General features: G+C 45.5%; 1 protein-coding gene across 2 annotated transcripts in view; it reads left to right on the forward strand.

The window, feature by feature from the left end:
* PAPPA2 (pappalysin 2) overlaps positions 1–24,264 on the forward strand; it is a 294,094-nt gene that overhangs the window by 86,837 nt on the left and 182,993 nt on the right. The window contains exons 1-2 of one of the 2 annotated variants that reach the window (XM_084865192.1): positions 2,408–2,431; positions 4,158–5,979. In XM_084865192.1, coding sequence (XP_084721318.1) covers positions 5,073–5,979 — 907 coding nt within the window. In that variant the 5' untranslated portion in view covers positions 2,408–2,431; positions 4,158–5,072. Of the gene's footprint in view, positions 1–2,407; positions 2,432–4,157; positions 5,980–24,264 lie in introns of those variants that run through there. The other variant, XM_084865191.1, reaches the window with a different exon arrangement.

The following is a 24,264-nucleotide window of genomic DNA, read 5'->3' on the forward strand; positions in this document are numbered from 1 at the left end:
GGGAGGCTTTTATTACTACGCTCCCTGGCCGGCTCCCAGCTGAGCTTTTCCCTCAAGGGATCAGATTTTTGGAATTAGAAAGTCAGAGAGGATCCATGACCACATTCAGGGGTCTCCCCCCCCCCCCCATCCCCACTCCCCATTTCAAAGCTCTGTACTGCAGGTGAACACTAACTGAACTAGCTCCTCCCTTTGTTCAAAGACTCTTGATAGTAATGGTGACAGTGCTAGTGGGAGCTAACCAGCCCTCCTATGGCAGCAGATGCAAGCAAAACAGCTCTGATGTTCTGGCAAATATATTGTAAGTGCAGATTATCACAAACAGCTCAATCTTCAGATAAGAAAACCCAGGACCCTCCATGGGAGAAGCGAAGAAAGGGACTGTTATGGTGTTTTGTTGTTGCTTTTTTAGGGGGTGGGTAGGGGGTGTCTAAATTTTACTGTGAATTATCCAAGGGAAGATATTGCTGGGAACAAATCGTGAGTGAATGAAGGAAGGTGTGAAGGTGGCTAGTGGAGGAAGAGACAGAGGCAGGAAAGGAAGAGGGAAGAGGGGTTTACTTAAAGAGACCATGCAGAGCCCTGGCAATCTGATTTTTAAAAAATGTGTCCAGTCAGTAACAGTGAGCCCCTCCAGTGTGTGTTCTTTGTTATAAAACCCAACCTCTGCCCCATTCGATAATGTCTCCACTCACCTGCCTCTGGGTGCCCCCTGGCCTTCCACCCCTGCTGTTCCTGCTTTTTGTCACATGCCCCATGTCTGGATGGTTAAGCATAATGGGTCTAAGCTGCCTTCCTGGTCTCCATATTTTATGTGCCTACCACCTCCTTCTCTGTTTTTCTTTCTCTCGGTATCATTATTCCCTTCTCTCTCCCCTGCTCTTCTTTTTTAGTCCTTTTTCCTCCCAGACATTTCTCTTCTCGCTTTTTCCTCCTCCCTTCCCCCTTCCAATTCCCCCTTTTCTTTTTCCACATCTCCCCTCCCCCTCCGTCCTTCCCCCTTTCTCCTTCTCTTTTCTCCCTCCCTTCTCCCCTTTTCCCCTCGCCCCCTTTCTGTCCTCCTCCCCTCTCTCCTCTTTCCATTTCCCCATCTCCCCATCCCCTCTCCCTCACCCCCTCTCTTTTTTCCTCCTTCCCCTTCCTTCCCTCTCTCTCGGTCCTTGTTTATCTCTAAGCTCCAATTTCTTGCCTTATAGATTTACCTGCAGAACAAGACACCGCTCCTCTTGCAAAAACTGTTTAAGAAATCCATATCCTCTCTTTTCATTCCTTGGGCATTTCAGAAATGATATTCCTCCCCCAACTACCCCGTCAAAATAGAGCAAATTCAGCCAGCTCCTGCTGTGTGTCCTTAAATCCATTCCCTCTAGCTTAGCTGGTTTGAAAGCCTGTACCCTAGAAGGGGCCTCTTGCATTTGCTGGCAACCCTGCTCCAGTCTGATCGCCACAGATAGTGCTTGGGAGTGAAAAAAAAGGGGGAAAAACCCTCTGGTTGGAGATTTCAAAACAGATTCTACCAGCTTTCAAATCTGTGCACTTGCCGTGTGGCAGGGCTTAGGGGAGATGAATAGGGGACTGGGGTGCGGGTGTGTGTCATAAACAAATAAGCCCCAGAATTTATATATATATTGAATGTGCGTTTCCTTTGGCATATTTGGTGGCTTTCTCCCTGGCATCCAGGGTGGGTGCTGTAGGAATCTGACTCCTCTTACACTTTCAGTGGGGTCTGGTGTGTGTGTGTGTGTGTGTGTGTGTGTGTGTGTGTGTGTGTGTTGGAATTGAAGGGGGGGGGGTTTGCAGTGTTTTTTTTTTTTTTTTATCTGATCCACTTGACAGATTATCTGAGTTCAGCCCACCTTTCTGCACATGTCAAACAGATGGGATCATGTTTAAAGCCTTCAGAGAGCCGTGGCTGAGCGGTGGGTAAGGCAGGGAGGGGGAAGAGAGGAGGGGGACCGAAGAGAGAGAGAGAGAGAGAGAGAGAGGGGCACCTTCTAGTGGCTTTGTGTTTTCACACGTTGGAACTGACAGGAGCCCTGCTTCTCTGTGGGGGGCATCTTGGGGGTTATGAGGCTGATGAGGGGTGGGATGGAAAGGAGAGCGAGAGGTGGGGTGTTGGTGGGCAGGGTTATGATGTCACAGCAAAAGTTACAACAGGAGGAAAACACAGAAATGGTTCAACATTTTTTTTTAAACTTTGGACTGCCAAGAGCTGAAGGAGAGTGGTGAGCAAAGGAATGAAGGGGAGAGAGAGAAAAACTAAACTGGAAGCTTGAGTTTTGTGTAGCTTCTTGAAAGCTTATGAATGGATCCTTAGCAGCTGAGAGCCAGGAGACCTATAGGGATGCAGATCATTCCCACAGTGACAGGGGAGCAAAGCACGCGGGACTCTTCTTCCTTGCTGTGTTATTTCTCCTTCCTGAAATGAATGGTAGGAAACCTTTTTCTGGGGGTTGTGGGGGTGGCATGAGGGAGGGGAAGTTTACTTTTCCTTTTCTTACTAGAGTATCTTCCCTTCATTTAAACTAAGGTTCCTCACCTTCCTTTTGTGGTTGTTTCTTCTTCTTCTTCTTCTTCTTCTTCTTCTTCTTCTTCTTCTTCTTCTTCTTCTTCTCTCTCTCTCTCTCTCTCTCTCTCTCTCTCTCTCTCCCCCCCCACCTTCCCCCTCCCCCTTCCTTCTGCTTTTCTAACTCTTTCTAAATATCCTTTCTATCCCCTTTTAAACCCCTAATCTTTATTGAGCTGCTTTAGGAAAGATATAAAGAAATTAAGGGCAGAGTCAGGAGAGTGAAAGGAAATGTAGAAAAGATGAGAGGAATGACAGCCTAGGATCAGTAGTTTGTTTAGTTATGCCCACGTGCCTGAATTGATACCTTCTTGGGGGACTTGCTTTGAGGCTCCAGTGGACCCAGCCTAGGGAAGCAGGATATGCCCCTAATGGGGCATTTGGGGTACAGTTTTATCAAAGCAAAGCAGTCAATGGTTAGCTTGGGTAGAGGAATTTAGAAGACTATGAGGAGACCCAAGGCAGAAGAGGCAGCATGATCTTACTCCAAACTATGTAAGCTGTGGGTTGTATATATGGGGCAACACAAACAGTGATTTTAGATTTAAATGATTTCTCTTATTATTCACTGAAGGACCCAATATATTTCTTTACTTATGTGCCCATCTGAGGTCACACACCCTAACCTGGAGTGTGTATGCTTGTATGTGTGTGTGTGTGCGCACGCGCACGAGCGTGTGTGTGTGTGTGTGTGTGTGTGTGTGTGTAAATACATGCGTTTGGGTGGTGGTACTCCTTGAGATTAGCCTGCATTTAGGCAAACATTATTAGAGAGATTAAAATCACACTATTTCCCTGTCCCTATCCATTCATCTCAAATTAATTGAAAAAAAAAATGCTTGGGTTTAGCTGTTCATTTTTGCAAATTACTTATTTTGAACATCTTATTTGTTTATTTGCTCACTCAGCATATGGTGACTTTTAGTGACTTCAGAGTGAGAAACTTCAGAGAGAATAACAAGATCCATGTAGTACACTCCCATAGCATTTCCACTTACTGCTTCTTACAGCAGGAGAATTGATATCCTTCTTTCTCCCAAGGTGCAAGCTCAAGTGAATTTGGGTTATTTTGTTTTAAATCCTGAGTGATTGAAATAAGAAAAAAATACAGGAGGTTTGTTCAAAACAAAAGAAAGATGCAAGTGGCCCCTACAAGGCAGGTCTGCTCCCAGCACACGTGTGAGTGTGAGTGTGTGTGTGTGTGTGTGTGTGTAATGTGCACACTCATGTGTGCGTGTGCACGTGCACACAGAGAGGAGTGCTCCAGCACCGTATTGATTGTTGGCTATTGATTGTGTAGGCTGCGGCTGCGGAGAGAGAAAGCCCGAGATGTTTCTTGGGTAAACCGAGAGTAGTTTCTGTCCCTTGTGCCTCGGTGAGGTGGGGAGGCTTTCAGGAGGAAGGAGGGGACAGGGAGGGGGTGGAGTGATAAACCGAACTTATTAGCTTTGACATCATCATTGTCTTTAAATGAAACAACCACTAAGATGATTACAGGCAGAGTGGAAGGGAGACGGGGGAGCAGGAGGGACTGGAGTGAACAGGTCCCCTGAAGTCTATGCCCTTCTTATTCTCCTGTCCATTTTCCCAGGGACTCACGAGACTCCCAGGAGGTCAAGTCCAGGGCTCTCAGACTCATAAGGTTATTAGGACATCAGATTGGCACCCCAAAGGAGAACTTTACAGAGACTTGCAACATACTAACAAGTTGGAAGGGGATTAAAAAAAAAAGAGAAAAAAGAAAACCTTCAGCACTCCACCACCCCAAGCCCGGAGCTGAGGGAAGCATTCTGACCTGCAAGGCCGACTGGAGGCTGGCTGGGCTCTGGCTGAGGACACATCTGGAGAGTACAAGTTAAGTACCAGCTTGGATCTTTGTGCACCCAGCTTCTCTTTGCCCTTTTAGATAATAAGCATCATATTCTGTGTCTCTGCAAACAAGTCCTTCTGGTCATTGGTTTGGAGGCAAATGTATTTTAGGGTAAGGACTACAGAGAGAAGGTAACTCCTGAGAAAGAGTAAGATGAAAAGGAGAGAAGGGTCTTTTTAATGACTTCAGGTAGCGAGAGCCCTGTGTTTGTGAGGGAGTGTGTATTTGAGAGGGAGTGTGTATTTGAGAGGCTTTGGCTCCTGTCCACGTGTCCCTCCTCTAGAATCAGCAAGGGGAGGGGCTATTGAAAGGGGGGGAAAAAGAAACCTGAGCTCTCTGGAGGAAATTCAAAGGAACCCAGAGAAATGAACTTCATCCTGTAAGGCTGAACTAGAGCAGGGAGAGAGGTGAGGGAGAGAGGTGAGGCGAGGCACGGAGGCCACGCTGGCAGGGCACTCAGAGCAGGTAGCCAGGAGAGGCACTGTTTTGGGGCTGCTTGAAAAAGTTTGGTTTGTGAACAAAACAGTTTCCCCGGTGACTGCGAATCCACTGCTGGCCGTCTCTTTTTCTGCCCCATCCTTCTGGTGTGGTACCCAGAGGTTGCCTTCTGGATCTGTGTAAAGAGTTGGGAGAAGTATGATGTGCTTACAGATCCTGAGAGTAAGCCTGCTGGTTCTGGCTGGGTGGGCTCTCAGCACTTCCAGCTCTGAGCCGGACTGGACACATAAGAGATCCCTGGCTCAGAGGGGACACTTCAATGAGATGCTGTCAAAGGGAGAACGCTGTTGGCTAGGGACCAGGGTTCGAAGACCCAGAACCTCTCCCCAGCATCACCTCTTTGGGGTCTACCCCAGCAGGCCTGGCAGCTCCCTGAGGCCCTACCCAGTGGGGGACCAGGGTATCTACCACGCAGGACGCAGCAAGCCAGCTGCTGAGGGAATGGCTATGAGTGGTGTTCCCCCAGATCAGACTGCAGGTGCAGCAGTGAGGACTGGGGCTGAGCAGCTGGCGGCCTCGTGGGTAGGGAATGGTCCTATTGGGCAATGGGGGCTGCTGGGAGATGATGACAATTATCTTGACAATCGAGGATCCAAGGCATCTCTAGGTAAGGCTGGGACTCGGGAAGGTTCAGCTACAGCTGCCACCATCATCACCACCTTCGCACGCCAGAAGACTGGAAGGAAGGGTCTGGCCAAGCCCAGGCGCCGCCGCCAGGTGGTGAAGGGGCTGGCAGAGGGTGTGCAGGAGGAAGACCCGGATGTCTCTCTCGGGCATTTCCGCCCTTGGCCTAAGCGTCCCCTTATGCACGGGGTCAGAAGCAGTTCTTCAGAGGACAGCATCCGGAATGGCAGAGGGAATCCCTACTGGGAAGCAGAGACCTCGAACCCCCACGGAGGAGGACTGCCCGTCTTGTACTTCTCAGGGAGGCGGGAGAGGCTGCTGCTTCGCTCAGAAGTGCTGGCTGAGGTTCCCCGGGAGGCGTTCACAGTGGAAGCCTGGGTGAAGCCGGAGGGAGGGCAGAGCAGCCCCACCATCATTGCAGGTAACAGCCCCTCCTGGGATCCCTGGGCTCCTTGGGGTGTGGCTGGCCTCATTTTGGATGGGGTCAGATCTAAGGGTGCAGAGGGGAAGGGAACAGAGCAGAAAAGCCAAGAAGGGCCAGCCAGGAAGGGGGGGGGAGAAGCTTTTCTTCCCCATCACAGCAGAACTCCAGACCTCCTCTGCAGTAATAGCTCTAACCACATGAACGTCTGTCCCTGGTATTGATCTGTTGGTCTATACATGGTGCTGGCACTTAGGAGACCTCCGGTCCCCTCTCGTACTCTTCCTTAAAGGGGGTGACCTCTGATTCTTTGTCCCTGGGGATGAGGTGTCCCCTTCCACTTCCCCTAAGTCCAGTGTGAGATTCCTAGGCAACTTTAAAGCCCCATTAGGATGCAGGGGCCTGGGCAGTGAGTCAGGGCTAGGGAGCAAGGTGGCCAGGGCATAAACACTGGGTCTGGACTGGTTTCCTTTTCTTTGAGCAGTCATGCAACTTTGTAGGTAGCTACTACCTGGCTGAGTACTGGGGACCCTAAAAGTCATCTGTAAACCTAGGGACATCAGGGTCCACTGGAAAAGGTAGGCACAAGCCAGGACCCTGTTTTCCAGCCCTGGTTATTGTGAGAGGGACCTAAAAAATGCACCTATATAATTCTATAATCTTTGTCAGAGCCAACAATGGGAACATTACCCATGCTTATTTTCCATTATACCCAGATCTTGTTTTTCATGGAAAGTCACTCAGAAGAACAAGGGAAAGATTGGGAGTAGGAATAGCTATTTCCTGTGCCTTACTGGGAAGGGGGACGAGTTTCAAGCAAGGGATTGGGGGATGAGATCTGCTACTCTACCATTTGGCATCATCCCTTTGCATCTTCTAGGACAGAACCTCACACAAGGCTAGGCACATGTAGAGCCATTTAAATCTTATTAATTTGGACCATCCACAACACCCGTGGATGTTTCCACTCCCATTACATTGACAGGGAAACCAATCCCACATGAAGCATGCCAGAGGCAGGCTGGGAATGGAGCTTCTCAGCTCCAGTGCTTGACAACTGTCCAGATTAAAGACTTCTCAGGTTGCTGTATGCCTGCAAATAAGTTTCAGATCAGAGGAAGAAATCTGGAAGGATGGAGCCTCTTTCAATGGGATATTGCTGGAACTTTCCTGTTGGACTCACTGTCTCCCTCTCTTTGGCTGTGATTTCTCCTTTGGAAGCTGGGATTCCCAGGCTCTAGAGTTGTGTGGTTTTGCTTTATTTTTATTTTGGGATAGGAGAGAGCATGAGGGGAGGGGAGAGAGAAGGGGCTGGGCTGTAAATAGGTGGGGGTTGAGAGAAGGGCTAAGGAAATCCTTATTCTGGGGCCAAATGGAAGAAATAACGAGATGATTATCTGACTAGAGTTGGCAGCACCACCGTTTTTCCCAGATGACATCTTCGTGCTGCCTGATCTGGCTTCGTGGTACTCATCTGCCAGGGAAGCTGTGTGCTTGCCTTCTAGACTGAGACCTGCGACTCTGCTTACCCTTCCTCTCACGGTAGCAACATGGGGATCTATGAGGGATTAGAGAAGGATCCAGTAGGAATATAGGAGGGAGCTCTTAGAAACAATTGCTTTGGATTGTTAAAACCCAAACCTGGGGAGACAGACTTTTGATGGTGGGTACCTGACCCCTGTTCTGACCTTTCCGTGTCCTTCTGTCTCATGGTCTGCCCGGAGGAGAGTATTGTCCTGATTTGATTCCAATTACAGCATTCTTTGTCATGCTTCCCCCAGCCACCTCCTGTCCATCTCCTTCCCTTTCCCACCTGTCCATCATCACAGCGGCCCCCCACCTTGCCACAGCACACACACTCAGATCCTTTTCCACTGTGCCATCTGAACTCTTTTAACCTCCTAAGCATGTAAAATTAGGCAGGAAATCTTTTGCAGACAGTCTAGCTTCTGGGATTTCTTTCTCTTCAAATCAAAGTGACCCCTGTGGTGTACTGGTATTTCCCCTGAAGTCCACACCAGGAAGGTCAAGGGGAGGGAATACTCAGGTCTGTCTTTTCTTCAACTTCTACCCTGTGTCTTCCTTCAGGCTTGTGTACATCAGAAACAATTCAAGAAAACTTGGTTAAAAGTCTGGGAGTGGTAGGGGCTGGGAAGGCCTTCATGCCTCAGGGTTCTAGCAACCAGGCTCCCAAGGGTGTAAATCCTTGCCTCCTCATTGTGCTTAGCTTCTTAGGCTTCACTGGGGGTCCATCCCCTGGTTGAGAACCATGCAGAGGTCAAGGTTGTTCCTCTAAGGAATAGAGCTCTCCGATTTGCACTCATTTATTCCCATCTTCCCTTTCTTATCTTAGCAATGGCTCACCAACAGGCCACTGCTTGTTCCTGGAATGATTGGCCTCCACTTACGGAGAATGGCAACTATTGGATCAGGTTTCTGGGAGCAAAATACCATTCAACCAATGATTTTCTGCTGTTCCACTGATAGCTCAAGTGCTGTAAGACTTGGCTCCCACACTTTTCCAACAGCTCTCAAATCTTAACTTCTATATACCTAACAGACCTAATTTCCTGATTCTCAATCTACCCACCTTGGAGCGTTTTCTCTTTACCAAAGATCTCAAGCAATTCAGCCACAGCAGCCATGGTAGAGGGACCCCTGAGGTAAGGGGCCTTAGGGAATACTTCCTACACAGGCACTAGGTGGCAGTGTTGCTTCATGCATAGGAGAGTAGGCCAGCCTCTGGAAGCCACATAGTGGGGAACCTGTCTGGCTTCCTGAAGGTCTGTCCCTGCTCTGGCCTCTGAGCTGTATTTAATTTTCCCCTTCAGAGTGTTGCTGGTAGGCATCCCTTAGGATCAGCTTCATCCAAGTCTTTTTTTGTAGGGCCTAGGAGAAGGGGCTAAAGTGACATTTGGGGGATTGTGATTAACTTTGCCCTTTCAGCAATGAGTAAGGTATATAAGTGTCAAATTATGTTGTACACCTGAAACTAATATAATATTTTAAGTCAACTATAATTAAAATGAGCTTTCCATTCTAGAATAAAAATTAGAAGGAAAAAAGAAAAAAATCAACTAGAGCTCTTCTGAAGACGAGGGCCCACCTGTCAGCTGCCTCTTCAGATAGTGCAGCAAATGGTCAAAGTCAGTTTTTGCCCAGGACCCAGACATGCATCAAAGTCTTAGCAACCCTGTCCTTGAAGTGGAAGAATCATGGTGTGAGAGAGCTGCTATCAGCCCTTTGGGTGGGTTCTATTTGCCTACCGTGACAAGGATGAGATCCCTGAGTTTGCTTGTGTGGACTAGGCAAATTAGCTTTAGTGTATAGGAAACGTTTTAATCCGCTAGCTGTTTGACTATCCAGAAGAGGCAATGTTTGGTTGTAGAAATAAAACAGCTGTCTATGTGCCCCCTCCTTAGGCAGTCCACGCTGGCTGCCTCGTACATGCAGCCTTCCTGGATTCCCTGTGTGAATGAGATCTCCAGTGTTTCCCAGCATCCGAGTCCATCACATGCGGTCTCTGGGGTGCACATTGCTTCCTGCTTTGTTAGTTCTGCATGTGACTCATTTCTATCTGCTAAAGTGAAATGAGCAGCCATTGCATGTCCGATTCATGTTTGCCATCCAGAATATTTAGCACGGAGTTGTTTCTGCTGTGTTTACAGAACAGATGTAGAAACTTAGATAGATGGCTGGATGTCCATTAGGAATGAAGAATCTTCTGAAACTAGAGCTCTTTGTGGGGAACTGGGGTTGTGGGCCCTCTAATTCAGCTGTTGCAGCCTGGGCAGGTGTCTCGGGGGCTTCTGAGGGCAAGTACCATGTATAGGGTTCCACTCCCACCTTCAGCAGGAGTGTCTCCTGTCTTACCTGTTTCAGGTGAAGAAGAATTTAGTTACTTTCAAAGCTGTAGTTACTTATATTCTAGAGCAGAGGTTGGTAGACCATGGCCTCATAGCCATATCTGGACCAAAGCTGAGGATTGCTTTTGTAAATGAAGTTTCCTTGGAACCCAGCCACACCCAAGTGTTCTCTGTGGCTGCTTCCATGTTAAGTGGCTGGGTTGAATAGTTGCAACAGAGACTCTATGGCCTGAAAAACCTGAATTATTTACTATCTGGCTCTGTTTGTCAGCTCATGCTCTGGAGCATTGCTTCTTAAACTTAGATATGCATCGGATTCTTCTTAAAATGTCATGGCTGCCATGGGAACCCCCCTCACAGGGGATGCAATGAGATTCTGCCTCACAGGCCTTGAATGACGATGGGTGCTTTGCTGATCAAGGACACAAGCACTGGGCTCGGAGGCCACAGGTGCCTTGTGGAGGCAGGAATAAAGGCACACCAGTTCCTGAAAGAGGGTCTGAACTCCTCTGATAGCCTACTGTCCTGAGGACTCTCAGATCTTATAGAACATTCCTCAGACTGCATGGCTTTCTCCCAAACTTTCTTCCCTTTTTCCTTCTCATGGACTGATGTCTCTCCCAGCCTTCAACCCCCACCATCCCACCCCTATAAGACAGTCTGTGAATCTGAGCTTTGGTGGTGCTTGGGCCAGCAGGATCTGGGGCCTGCTGTCTGACTCACAAGTATGGGATCTGGGACTTGGGGGGCTCAGTTCCAGGTGATAGCACAGAAAGGTTTCCTCTGAACATGACTGTGTGCTTGTCCTACTCATCACACTCCAGCTTCAGTACCTGAAACTGTGACTTCCCGTTCTGTTCTGGTCCCCAGCCTTCCCTTCCTACCTCTCTGTCTAGGGTGGGAGTGCCATTCACTGTGCACTCTCCCCATTCTCCTCAGGAATGAGGTGGAAGCCCCAGTCTTTCATCATAGTTCTTGGATGGAGCACAGAAGTGACAGGGGCAGGGCTGACAACTTAGAATTACCTTTGGTAGCCCCAATAAACCAGCCATCTGCCTGTCCCCCTCAAGGCTTTATTCTCTCTCCCCCTGCCCGCTCCTTCCTGCTCTTATTTATTGTTCCTCAGGGGCTGCCAGTCTGAGTCATGCAGAATGTGTGCAGGGAGGCCTGGCTCCTGCTGGTTCTCTTCCTATTCTGTGCTTTGGGGAGGCCAGATAGATAGGTGGGGAGGCTACACTTTAGTTGGGATTCTGAGCCCATATAACCTGAACATTCATTGCCTGCAGTTCCTGATGCCATAAGCAAGTCTATAATCCCATATTTCTTCCCATGTACAGGGCTTCATTCCCACCTCCAATCTTTCCAAGCTCACAGTACATGGAATTAGGTTCCTCTGGGGGCCTGCTATATCCCTTTCTGCTCACATTATACAACCCATAATGCTTGCACCTTTCAGAAAGCATAGTTCTAGGTTAAGTTTGTGTCTGAAAAATAATAGCATCCTTTGCTTCTCGTGTTCACGACCTGCCTTAAAACAGTTCTGCTCTTTGGACCTTTTCAAGAAGAGAATCTTCAGGAAATGAAGCATGGTAGTCAAACAAAAACATCCTGGTCTCTTTATGATTCAGAAGTTCGTGGTCAAGAAGAGCAGTTCTTTCCAAATATGCAATATGGTTACTTGAACCCAGAGTCTCAGAACCCTTTGAAGTCAAAGCATTATCATGAAAACCAGTTGGGATACCAAGGCCAGTCGTTATGGCTCATTTCTGAATTAGAAGTCCAGTTGCTAATCAGAGGGAAAGTCACAGTGCTTAAAAGTTTATCAGCTAGTGAGTCAGCATTCAAGTAGTGACTCACCATTTGATAACTTTTATACACATGATTGCTGTACTTTCTGGGGCAGTTAGGGACAAAGTAAAGTCGTTTGGTTCTGTGCGCTCATCCATCCATCCATCCATCCTACAGCCAACATTTTTTGAGCTTATATTAGGTGAAGTATCTGGCATTTAACCATGTGTTGGAGAATCAAAATGAGCGAGGCAGGGACTGCAGCTGGACGGTGTTCATTGTCTACTGGACACCAACCTGGAGATGATTACAGCCCAGCTATTGGGAGGGCTAGTGCTGCCGAGATGAGTTTGGGGGTGCCTCAAGGCTGGGGAAAGATAGCTGATGACCAGACAGAGAGAAGGAGGCCTGGAAGGCAGCAGACTTGGGGAAAAGAAAAGAGGACAAAGTTATTAATGTCTGATGGCACAGGGACACCCAACAAGCCAGTAGTCCTGAGGTGGGCTAATTGGACGTAGCAGATAGGAAATTGCTGGTGAATAGAGAGAGCAGTTTCACTTTAGAGTTTGGGGATGGTGGGAAGGGTCTCCACATTCCAGCAAGTGGTGCTGTGAATGAGAGGCGGAGGGAAGACAGTTTCTAGTGTACTCTACACAGAAACTTGGCCTGAAGGGAGCTGATAATCATCAGAAGTAGAGATTCAGAGAGGTTTTTCTTTGAGCTAAGAGATGCAAATTTCAGGGCCATGCAATTAAGCACTAGTAATCTAAAGCAGAGAGAACATAGGAAAATAATGGAAGATGAAGTCACAGAAATCTAAAGCATGCAAATGCAAGCTCAATCGTTCCAAGAAATTATTGAAGACACTTGACAAACACTCATGCATTACTTACTCTGTGGCAGGCGTGACTGTGGTCATTTTACAAATATTAATTTGAGGAGGGAGATGGAGAAGTTGAAGCAGAGAGGAATAGGGCATTGCCCAGGGTCACACAGCTGGTTCATGCAGTACCATGATTTGAACCTGAGGGCTCTGTTCCTAGAGTACATGCTCTTATCAAGGATGTGAAGCTGTCTCTGGATTTTAGGGCAGCAGCATGGAGGAGTGAAGGGATCCAATATGTCTCAACTAAACCCTTCTTTCTCAATCCCACTTCCATGTCCTTGATTGCAGCAAAGGGCTCCGTGTACTCAGGCGAGGGCCCATGTCGCATGTACCTAGGGAAGGTTGGTCTCGCCCATCTGAAGAGAAGGCCAGGCAGCCTTGGCTTCTTCTGTGCTTTCTGTGCTCTTTTCAAATTCTGCAGAATTGGGGGGAATGGAATTCTTTTAACATAAAACACAGGTAGTACTTAGCTCAATTTATTTTTTAACCTCACTAATTTCATTTCTTTAACAGATGTTTACTGAGGACAAAGTAAGTACTCAAGAACTATTTTTGAAATAGACTCCAACTTTATGCAGAATAATAATAAACACTAACCACAGCAGAGGTCTATTTTAGACATTGTTTGTTTCAGGGCACATTCATTATTTGAAATAATTGCACAATAGAATATCCTTCTAATTTGGCCCATGGTGCACGTCCTGAGCAGGGAGGCAATCGTGGGCATGCTTCCCTCCCTGGTTGTGGCAATCTGACTGGGCCCTTGGACAGAGTGCAGGGTGTCATTGGCCACACCTTAGCTAGGACCAGCTATGACAGAGGAGCAGACCCAAGGACGTGTGTGGCTCCACCCATCCTGGTTCTTTGCCCACAGCAAGGTCTGGGAATTAGGAAAGATATGCCATGGAAGGCAACTGCCTGTCTACCTGTTCCTGGTGCTTCTGTTACCACTTCTCCTATAGGACCTCTCCTCCAGGTCCTGCCACCTACTCAATTGCAGCCTTCCTGTCCTTAGTCCACCACTGTTGGTGGTTTCTACTTCCAGTTCCAGTTCCTCAGCTCAGCAGGCAGAAGACTTTTGATTGCCTGCAGGCTTCTGAGGGCTTCTCTAGATCCATTCATCTAGGTATCACCCACACCCAGATTGGGGCCTTAACTGGAGTGGGCATTTAGGTTGAATACATGGATGGAGAATAATCTGGCCCCTTTCTTCTATACATAGAACTTGATTGCTTCTGACTCCCCAGAGTCAACATTGTTGCTGAGTCAGGGAAGTCTTTTTCTCCTCTCCACCTGACCCATCTGCTACCAATTCCTGGCCTCTGTACAGCAGTCTCCTCACCTTGAGTTGTCTACCTCAGTCTTTTTATCCATCTATTTTTTTCTTAACACAGTGGTTAAGGATTCAGGATCTGGAGTCCTCTACTCCCTGTGCGTACCTGACAAGTTGAAGTCCCCTCCTCAGTGATACTGGAATAAGGATCATTTTGCCTGATAGAATTGTGACCATTAAATTAGTGAATGTCATGTGCTTAGAGCTATACCTGGTGCTTGGTGCATGGTATGTGTTCAGTCGATGTTAGATGCTTTTTTCATCCTTCCATGGTGATGTGGTGGCAGAAGAAGGACCTAATGTCTTGCTCTCAAGTCACTGCCAGTCAAGCAGACCAAGGCTGTCCCGTTCCTCCTCCCCAGGGCCTCACCTGTCCCCAGCCCAAGCAGAATCTCTCTTTCATGAGCTCTTATATGTGTATATGCTTGCCTAACTATGTGATATGATTGAGCATAGAATTATTGGTAGTAAAACCTTGATGCCTTGGATTCCAAGAACAAGTATCCTCAACTTACCATAGTGTTTTAGTCATTCCATTTTTTAGGAGTTAGGCGCACATAATTACACGATGAATTCAAAAGAAGGATCTAGTAGAAACAGACCTTGCCCATTGAGATGTGGGTTCAGCTCAGTCCTCTCCATCTTCCGTGGCCACTGCTGCAGGATGTGGAACAGCGAGGAGCTGCAGAAGGACAAGAACCTTGGATTCCTTCAGGGTGAGCCTAGAGGTCCCAGACACAGACTGTCAGAACAGCATGGTGATGACCTGGCCTAGCCAGTGTCTCCTTCACAGATGGGACCATGAGGCCCAGAGAGGGAATAGGACTTCCCAGACATCACACAGCAACAAGCTGGGACAATGTCCCAAGTTTCTTGGTTTCCAACTTGGTTTTATTTCAACACTTCCAGGTTGCCTTTGATTAATTTACATCTCTTATTAGAAAGCAGTAGAAAAGACTTTCAATAAGAAAAGGAAGCCTGACCTTGCTTGCTCAGAGGTTGAGCATCCGACCTATGAACCTGGAGGTTACTGTTCGATTCCCATTCAGGGTACATGCCCAGGTTTCGTGCTCCATCCTCAGTAGGGGGCTTGCAGGAAGCAGCCAATCAATGATTCTCTCTCATCATTGATGTTTCTATCTCTCCCTTCCTCTCTGAAATCAATAAAAATATATTTTAAAAAAGAAAAGAAAAAAATATTAAATGACTTTAGTTTTCCTTTAACCTGAAACATCAATTAATTAATCAGACCACCTATTTTCCTTGTTCTTTGACTTTCTCACTCGGAGGTTAGTGTTAAGTGTCCTCTTTGAACACTGGGCTCCGAAGACTCACCTGGGTTCAAGTTGACAATGGATGCCTGTATTCTCTCTCGTTTCATCTAAGAGTTTGAAACTGGTGGAAAAAGGGACTATGGGCCTTTAGATTCTGATTGGCAGAGTACTTAGGTTTGTGGGGTCCCTAGGTATCACTTGCTTCCTAGAAAGCAGTCAGAATCCCATTGGGTTATTTTTGACCACAAGGTAGAGGCCAAAATGTTATGATATTACTAAATAAACACAAGCAGTGCATACTCACTGTGTGAATAGGAGACACATTGCACGAATCCGAACACTGTGAAAGTCCTACGATATTTCACTTTAAGAAAACCTGATAGGCAAGCATCTGACCTTAACTGAGTGACCAGTTGGGAGGTTGTTTTCATTGCGAGAGGATCTTGTTCACACTACCTTTAAACAAGATTCCTGCGATACCTCTGCATCATGAAGTGTACAGTGGACACTATTTAAACACGTCTTGTTAGGGCAGCATTGATACTGTGAACTGTACCTGGTCAAAAAAGTGCCAAGGAAAACTTCTGAGAGGGATCTCAGAATTATTTATTTGGTAGAGGAAAGGAAAAAAACAGGAAATTGGTGTTGGTGTTGCTTAGCTGGAGCTATACAAGCCAGTTCTCAGAGGGAACCTTGCTAAAGGTGGGTGAGGTTGTGGAGGAGGGGCTGGCATCCTGCTCTGGGTGTCTCCTGGGACCAGCCTGTGCTGTGCACTAAGGTGTCTTATCAAGGTTATGGAATTCAAAGTATTCCAGGCTCTAAAGTGTGGGGTTTCATACTGCTGTCTTGGCTGATGTGCAACCTACCTTCTACATTTGGGGGTTTATAGTCTTTCTGTTGTGTTGCTGGAATAAGGGCATGCTTTCTCATTGCTGTTAAGGAAAGAGATCAGATGGATAGAGAAGCCTGCAGGCAGCTCAGCCCAGCCCAGCCCACACCTTTCATATCCCAGATGCTTCTTCTGCGAAACCATAGTTTTTATACATTGAGCCTTGATAAGCTATTCATGGACTTCATATTTACAAAACCTGTAGAGCGTGTTGAATGCTCAGGAAATTTCATACTGCTCTCTAAGGTTATTAAAATGGTTGAAATGAAAAATTTAAAAAATCCACATTTAAAATGTCCTTCCTTCTTTCCTCCCTCCCTACTTCCCTTCCTCCCTCATTCCAACCCTCTCTCTTTCCCTTCTTCTCTTCCTCTTCCCTTTCTTCCTCCCTCCCTGGAATTGATCACAAAGTACAACTCTAAGGGAAATTGCCCAGGACTCGGGGGAGGAGGCAGAAGTCTGATTACTATTCTTTTTTTTTTCCTTTGTGAATTTTCTTTTATTGGGACATAGGGGGTGGGTAACTTGGTGGTTATACCCCACCAGGGTACTGTCCATTCTAATCCTCCTGGGTAACTATTCTTGATTCTAGATCCTTATTAGGAAGAAGTGGAAAGCCAACACATTCCTGTAGGGGGTGATGTGGTCAGTAGCTGTCTTTACAGTGAGGAGTGAATGGTGTAGGAGGGAGATGGGGAGGGGGTTGCTTTTTATTAGACAAGGGCTCTTCTTTGTTAGAGGAATGGTGTTTTTAGAGGATCATCATCAATTGGGAGGATGCTCTTGGCAGCTCTAACTGCTTCTTGTGGCTTTAATTCATTGGTGAATTATCAGTCCTATCATGAGAATCAAAAAGGTGGTTCTCTGTTGGCTGCTGTGCTGGCTCCACTTGGCCATTTGTAGGTCTGGATCCAGTCTTGGAGAGTTTGGGAACAAGGCAGGATTGTCCTGGCAGATCCTCCTGAGCCCCCTGAAGGCATTGTCCAGCTATGTAAGGCACAATAGCATTCCAGGTGGGCTGTGCAGGTTGTTCTTTTCTGACCCTTGTGGATTACTTTCTCAGGCCATGGGTGACCAATGCCTCAAACTATATTGCTTTTTGCTGCAGTGATCAAGGTAGCTTCCTTAGGAAGGAGGCTCCCATCGCCCTCGACTTATTCCAGGTCCATGGCAATGCTGATAACTCACCATTCTGAGTTTCCCTGCTCTCTCAGGCCCTCTCCCACCCCTGCAACCCCACCATATTGCCTCTGTCTCAGCACAGTGGCCTTCAGAAAGCTAGGGAAATCCCCATGCTGATTCCTGTCATCCTGGCGCATCATGAGAGCATGACAACAAGGGAAGGTCCACGCTGTGAGGAGAGGTTGAAATATGTGCCGGGAAGATGTAAGTGAAGCATTCCCAGGAGCTTCGCCCCACTCTGTGCTCTAATTTGTAAAAGCTTGGGCTCCCAGATGAAAGGTTGAGCCTAATCCTGTCTTGAAGGAGAATTATCTAGAACAGCTGAAAAGACCTCCCTGGCCTCCTTTGTTCACTCTCTCCCACTCTTCCTGCCGACACAGCCCTCTGCTCACCGCCAGATCCTGGTCTTTGATGGATAGCCCAGCTCCTCCTCCTCAGTCCTTTTGTTCCCCTGCCTGGTGCTCTCTCTGGGGGGTGGAGTGTTGGGTAAGTAGTTCTGCAGAAGGCAGCAGACCCACGTGTGGTGTGAGGAGGCCGCAGGCATAATATCCCGGGAAAAGACCATGCCTTGTAGCAGGTTGATTTATGCTCATGACCTAACCTGGCCCCGTTTTAAGCTCATTTTCCTCCTAAAAACAAACTTGCACCACACAGCATGTTTTTTTAGTTACCAGAGCTGATGATACTGTGCGTGACTCCTTTGTTTTGTTGAAGAGAACTTCACCTTCCTGGGAGCTCATGGGCCTTCTTGGAGAAGCAGGACTCTCACTCCCAACATGAATGCTCCCAGAGGAGTAGAGAGCTCAGCGGGTGGACTCTCCTGGAAGTGAGGTTCCACGGCTGTGTCTGTCTTGAGGGCAGCATTTCTGTCTGGACCATGGCTTTCTCTTCTGCTACCTTGGCTTGTTGTTAAACAATCTCCTCTGTGAGACACACGTGTGGGTGTTCCCTCCAAAATGGCACTTTGCCCAAGGAAAGCTCTCGGGAAGTTTTGCCAGGTGTGCTCTAGTCCAAGTGTGTGGGATCCAGAAGGAAGCAGCTTATTATATGATGGATGGGAAAAGCACATCTTAACATCAGGGAAAGCCCAAGCACCTGCAGTTGCGCAGTGAAGAGAATGCTTGATCCCCCTGCGTCATCCCTCTAGGCCAGACCCAATTGCAGGGTTATTGGGGTTCCTCCAAGACCAGGGGGAGATGCTCCTCTGGGAGTCATTTCTATGTCAGGAGCAGAGTGGGTGCAATGCAGGAGCTAGAACCAATTCCTTCCTTGATTGTGTGCAAAAATTCACAGCTGCCTAACAGATTCTTGTCACCAAGAAACTCTCTAGTCGCTTGGCCAAACAAAGAAATATCAGCTGCACCATGAGGATCAGCAAACTGCAAAGACCACTTTGACAAGAGCAGTCTTCAGCTAACCTTTGAATGTCATACCCATGGATGGGAGGTATTTCGGACAAAGGGAGCACTATGATACCTTTTACAGGGCTGAGATTGTACTTGGAGTGTTGCTGTCAGGAAGTGATGTGTTGACCACAGAGCAGGGTTTTAATTGGGGAGGAGGACATCACCCTGCATCTTTCTCAGCATTTGGCCTACATTGACTCTCAGGGGCATTTTTTTTTTTTATTTTTCTATTTATTTCATCACTCTGAAATAAGTTCACATAATGTTCCTGAAACATGGATACTCCTCTGCTTTAAAGAAGAATTTTATGTTATTTCCATAAAGTACAGGTTGCTTCCTGACAGTTCTCAGAAGATTCTTTTCTCTCTCTTACTTTATATTGACTTATATAACTACTGGAGTGAACACACTTTTCTTCTCATTATGATGCCAGGAGCACTGCTGAAACCTAATTCCCTCTATGGGGCCTTGTGGCCAGGAGACTCCATTCTGTCACAATCAATTGACAGGATATTCTAGTCGGGAAAAGGAGTGAGCAATCAGAGCAGTTGGTTTGGATCTGTTGAGAGGTGGGTGGGAACAGCTCTTGTCTGGACCATTTCATTTCCCTTTTTATTATATCCTCCTCTAACACGAAGTTCTACTCTGCTAATTACATACCCAGTAAGAAAACAACTGGAGATGGAAGCCACTGGCTTGGAAGGGAGTTTTCAGTTGAGCGCTCCTCACTTTAGCTTCCCTCCCACCTTGGGCCATGGCCCTGGCTTTGGGATAAGAGGCTCCCCCTTTCCTTTGGGATCCTGGAATTGATTACTGAGTGTATGTGTTACAGGAAACCTTGCAGGACCACCCAGAAATGTTATCCACTCTCAGGTGGTAGGCTGTCCATTTAGGTGCTGGCCAAACATGGACATATTTGCTGCTGTGCTAGCCAGTCTGTTATCTCCAAACCGTTTCCAGGTGTGGACGTTAGCTGTACATTATTTCCAAAGTCAGACCCCAGTCACCTTCAATTTGGTTAATGCCACACTCAGCAGCCCTTACTGTTCTTGCTCCAAAACAACAACTAACAATGTATGTCTTGGTATTTGAGGTATTTTTGTGGAGTGGAAAGAGCACACCTAATTTTGATTTCAGTTTCTGGCCCTTCATAGATGTAAGATTGTGGACAAATTGCTTCACATCTGTGATCCTCAGTGTTTTGGATTGAGGATGTACAATTAATCTGATAAATTCATGTAAGGTTGCCATAGGGTGACACCTGTCCATCATAGAAGACATTTAATAAAATATATTTTAAGTCTCTTTATTTCTTCTTTGCATGAGCAGCCTACCTCATGAGTGCAAAGAAAGAATCCATGAAATAAAAGCAAGCAGGGTCCCTATTCCCCAGGGGCCACATTGAAATATTTCCCCATCAAACAGTTTGTAACACTCTAGCTATCATGCTTACCATTAATATAATTTTTTTTATAATCACGCAGGGAGACTGTAGCTCAGTTTGAGAGAAGATTTTTCTCCTTGAGGGACATAAACTCTATTAATTCCAAATGCTGGCAATTCATAATAGTAGAGAACTGCATCCAAATGACTTTTCCCAAAGACCCACGTGAGTAAAGAGCTAACCCGGGTCTCCAACTATGAGTATTGGAGTTGAGCTCAGGGATAAAATGAACAAGATAGTTTTCCTCCATTTATATTCCTTTCTCTCCAAACTTAAATTAAATACAAGAGAAGGTGTTACAATAATTTTAAATTTCGTAAACATCAATACATAATGGAAGCCAATTTGAAGCAAGAGGGAAAAGAATGACTCTTGAAGTTTTAATATGACACGGTCCAAATGTTTGGCTTTGGTACCACTACCATTTTCCCAGTTACATCATTGGATCTGATTTTTTTTCTGACCCATGGGCTATCACGGCTCAGTTTGGTGTTGAGTGATTTCATAAATCATATTGATGATCTGATCCTCTGTTCCACCCAAGAATGTGGCTCACATGTATATCCAAAGTGATAAAATCTCAATGTTGCATAAGCTGACTTTGACCACATATAGTGTGTTGGCTTAGGCTGCACTGGTTTTGTCAGCTTTACTCTGCTATACTGAAAAGAAGAAGTCTCCTCAAGGTTGGCATTTGGTAATTTTTCTTCTTGCTTGATGGAATTAAGGGAGCAGGGATAGGGACCCTCCTGACAGTATGTGGACGAGCATGCAGCCTGCTCTGTGGTCCCAGTTTGCAGATGAAGGATGCTGACAGGCAAGTCTTGGAGGAACAGGTTTTTGTTCTCGAGTATAGTTGGTCACTGGGCATTCAGGAAGACATTTGAAGTCTCAAAATCCACTTTAAAAAAAAGACTTTATTTTCTAGCAGTTTTAGCTATACACTAAAATTGGGAGGAAGGTACAGAGATTTTTAGATACTCCCTGCCCCCACACATGCATAGCCCCCCCTTCCCCCATAATCAAGATCTCTCACAAAAATGGTAATTTATTTTTAAACCAAGATTGAACATACATTGACACATCATAATCATCCAAAGTTTATAGTTTACTTGAGTTTGGACAAAAGTATGATGACATAACCATCATTACAATATCACCCAGATTATTTTCACTGCCCTAAAAATGCCATGATCTGCCCATTTATCTCTCTCCCCAAACCCCTGGCAATCACTGCTCTTTTTATTGTCTTCATACTTTTGCCTTTTCCAGAATTCCATGTAGTTGGAATAATATAGTATGTACTCAGATTGGATTCTTTCATTTAGTGATGTGCATTGATGTTTCTTCCATGTCTTTTTGTGGCTTGATAGCTCATTTATTTTTAACACTGAATAATAGTCCTGGCTAGATGTACCACAGCTAATTTATTCATTCACTTACTTAAGGACATCTTTTTATTTTCAAGATTTGGCAATTGTGGATAGGCTGCTACAAACATGTATGCAGGTTATTGCGAAGACAGAGTTTTCAACTCCTTTGGGTAAATACCAAGGAGTGTGATTGCTGGATCAATTAGTAAGAGTATGTTTAGTTTTTAAATAAACACCAAAATGACTGCAAAAGTGGCTGTACCATTTGCATTCCCATCTGCAGTGAAAGAGAGTTCCTGTGTTCCACGTCCTCACCAGCATTTGGTGGTGTTAGTGTTCTGGCTTTTGGATATTCTTATTGGTGTGTAGTAGTTTCCTGTTGTTTTAACTTGTATTTCCCTGATGACATATGACAAGGAGCATCTTTTCATAAATCGATTTGCCATCTGTATATCTTCTTTGGTGAAGTATCTGTTACAGTCTGTAGCCCATTTTAAAATTGGGTTTTTTGTTTCCTTATGGTTAAGTTGTAAGAGTCCTATGTGTATTTTGGATAACGGTCCTCTATCAGATGTATCTTTTACAAGTATTTTCTCCCATCTGTGGCTTATCTTCTAGTACTCTTGGTGTTGTCTTTAGCATTGTTTTTAATTTTAGTGAAGTCCAGCTTATAGGTGATTCCTTTTTTGGGTTGTGTCTTGGTGGTGTATCTAAACAGGAATCACCACATCCAAGGTCATCTAGGTTTTCTCCTATGTTGTCTTCTAGCAGTTTTGTAGTTTTTCATTTTACATTTAGGTCAATGATCCATTTTGATTTAAGGTTGGTGAAGAATTCAAGGTCTCTGTCTAAAGTCATTATTTTTTTGGGGAAGGGGAGGGGTATGTGAATATCCAGTTGTTCCAGCACCATTTATTGAAGAAATTGACTTTGCTTTTTGTATTACTTTTGCTCCTGGTCCAAGATCAGTTGACTGTATTTATGAGGATCTATTTCTGGGCTCTCTGTTCTGTTTCATTCATCCATTTGTAGATTTTTTCACTGGTATTACACTGTCTTGAATACAGTAGCTTTATAGGAATTCTTAAAGTCACATTTATCTCTTTTAAATTATACATAATCTGAATTTAAATTATAAAATTTCCTGGGCTCAGAATCATAACATCTTGGTTCTCTCTGCACCTAGCCTGACACCAGACCTCTCAGAGCCTATTCATCTATATCAGTGGTTGGCAAACTGCAGCTTGTGAGCCACATGCAGCTCTTTGGCCCCTTGAGTGTGGCTCTTCCACAAAATACCACATGCGGGCAAGCACATATAGTGCGATTCGTGGCCCATGCGCAGAGTCGGTTTTCTGCCTGGGTGAGTCTGTTTTGAAGAAGTGGTTCTAATGCCAAGACACACTCAAGGGGCCAAAGAGCTGCATGTGTCTCGCAAACCGCAGTTTGCTGACCACTGATCTATATAATGATGCTGGTGATGATAATCTTGCCTAGAGCAGCAAAGCAACCCCATGTCCTTTAATAGTCAGAGGGAGAAGGAGACAATGGCCTCCTGCATCTGCTTTCCTTGCGAAAATTGACAGGGTAGGATTGGCTCAGACTGGCTCACCAGGGCCAAAGATGCACATCTTCCAAACCCCGTGTTCAGTGACATAATATTGGTAACTGAAAATTGATCATTGGGGGAGCATTTATATTATAGAAATTGACAAATGCTGCAAATCAGGACAGCTTTTTTTTCTTCTTCAGAGGATCAGTTATTAAATATAAAAATCAGTCAAATACTTGTTTTATATCTAATTTGATTTCTCCCTTAGATATCTCATTCTCAAAGGCTTTTTAAGCATCATAGTTAATGTTTGCCAATCATTTTGTGTCAAATGCTAGGCTGAGATCTTCCACATGTATTCTTTTCTTTAATTCTCATAGCAACCTCACGAGGGGTCTGTGATCTCAGCTTATGTTTGATGGATGTTGAAGAGCAGACCAGGGATGGACACATTCTATTTTACAGGTACAGTTTGCAAGTGAGTTAACTGAGACTCAGCAAGATGATACATTTTTTTCTGAGGTCACATGGCATGTAAGTGATAGACTAGGGACTGGAGCTTGTGGCTTATTTCTATTTGTAACCACCATGCACTATGTTTTTCTCACCATAGAAAACTTTCCTGAGCTCAGAATCATGACACCTTGTTTCTCTCTGCACACAGCCTGATACCAGACCTCTCAGAACCATGGTATTATCTTCATTTATATCATGATGCTGGTGATGATAATCTTGCCTAGCTCACTGGATAGCTTCACTTCTTAAATGATAGTTCATACAAGATTGCTTTGGAAAGCTCAAATGGGAGATATCATTACATGCTAAGAAGTTTAGGGAAAAATATTTATAAAAAGAACACCATGTGTCCCAGTTTAGAAGATTCAGCTGAAGTGGGCATTTTATATAAATGCAGGTTCTAAGGAATTGCAAGTAAATGTTTTTGGGTAAACTGGCAGAACCTTTGATCTGGTATAATCTAAACATATCTCTTGGAATCCTTTGGGTTAGGTCTTCCTAATCTTCCCAGACAGGCTGGCAGGTAATCGTTTCATGGGCAGATTTTGAAGTGGATTTCTTCTAGGAATAAAATTATTTATTAAATGTCAACAAGCTGACATTTACTTAGTGAGTTTAGGGAGAGTTTCTGCCGTATTTTGTCCATATTTTAATAAAGAGGTTCATAACCACTTCTACTTGAAACAGCTAGCATATTTTATTGTAGTTATTTATTAAGCTTTATATTCTACCTATACTGAACTCTCCATGATGTCAGACAAACATTCAATCACTAT

Source organism: Pipistrellus hanaki (genome assembly GCF_964339955.1).
Source record: "Pipistrellus hanaki genome assembly, chromosome: 18".
Taxonomy (NCBI): domain Eukaryota; kingdom Metazoa; phylum Chordata; class Mammalia; order Chiroptera; family Vespertilionidae; genus Pipistrellus; species Pipistrellus hanaki.